A 507-nucleotide genomic window follows, 5' to 3' on the forward strand; every position below is an offset into this window, starting at 1 on the left:
TCGAGCACGGCAAAAACGAAGGAGCGACCTTATTAACCGGAGGGAAACCCATTGGAGACAAAGGATACTTCATTGAACCAACTATATTCACAGATGTCACTGTAAGTTACACATTCACTAACAAGGGTTAATTAGATGCATCTACAGTTTTAACTATATATGTAACTGTTGTTATTCTTTGTTGATTATAGGAAGATATGAAGATATACCAAGATGAAATCTTTGGACCAGTCATGTCACTGATGAAATTCAAGTAATTATACCCTATAAACAAAAACTTAACTTCTCTTCTCAATCATTGTCTCGTTCCATATAACACTAAAATCTCTGAAAATTGCTAGGACGGTGGAGGAAGGGATCAAATGCGCAAACAACACGAAATACGGCCTTGCAGCAGGAATAGTAAGCCAAGACATAGACTTGATCAACACGGTTTCAAGGTCAATCAAAGCTGGAATCATTTGGGTTAACTGCTACTTCGGGTTTGATCTTGACTGTCCTTACGGT

The 507-nt window shown here is 38.1% G+C and overlaps 1 protein-coding gene across 1 annotated transcript; it reads left to right on the forward strand.

Annotated features, from left to right (window-relative positions):
• Positions 1–5: 5 nt before the first annotated feature.
• On the forward strand, positions 6–504 carry LOC104774879 (aldehyde dehydrogenase family 2 member C4-like; the record flags this gene model as incomplete). Its single annotated transcript, XM_010499280.1, has 3 exons — positions 6–101; positions 192–253; positions 342–504. Coding segments are annotated over 3 exons (321 nt in total), but the record flags the coding sequence as incomplete, so codon positions are not given.
• Positions 505–507: the final 3 nt, after the last annotated feature.

This window comes from Camelina sativa, unplaced genomic scaffold (assembly GCF_000633955.1).
Source record: "Camelina sativa cultivar DH55 unplaced genomic scaffold, Cs unpScaffold06414, whole genome shotgun sequence".
NCBI classification, from domain to species: domain Eukaryota; kingdom Viridiplantae; phylum Streptophyta; class Magnoliopsida; order Brassicales; family Brassicaceae; genus Camelina; species Camelina sativa.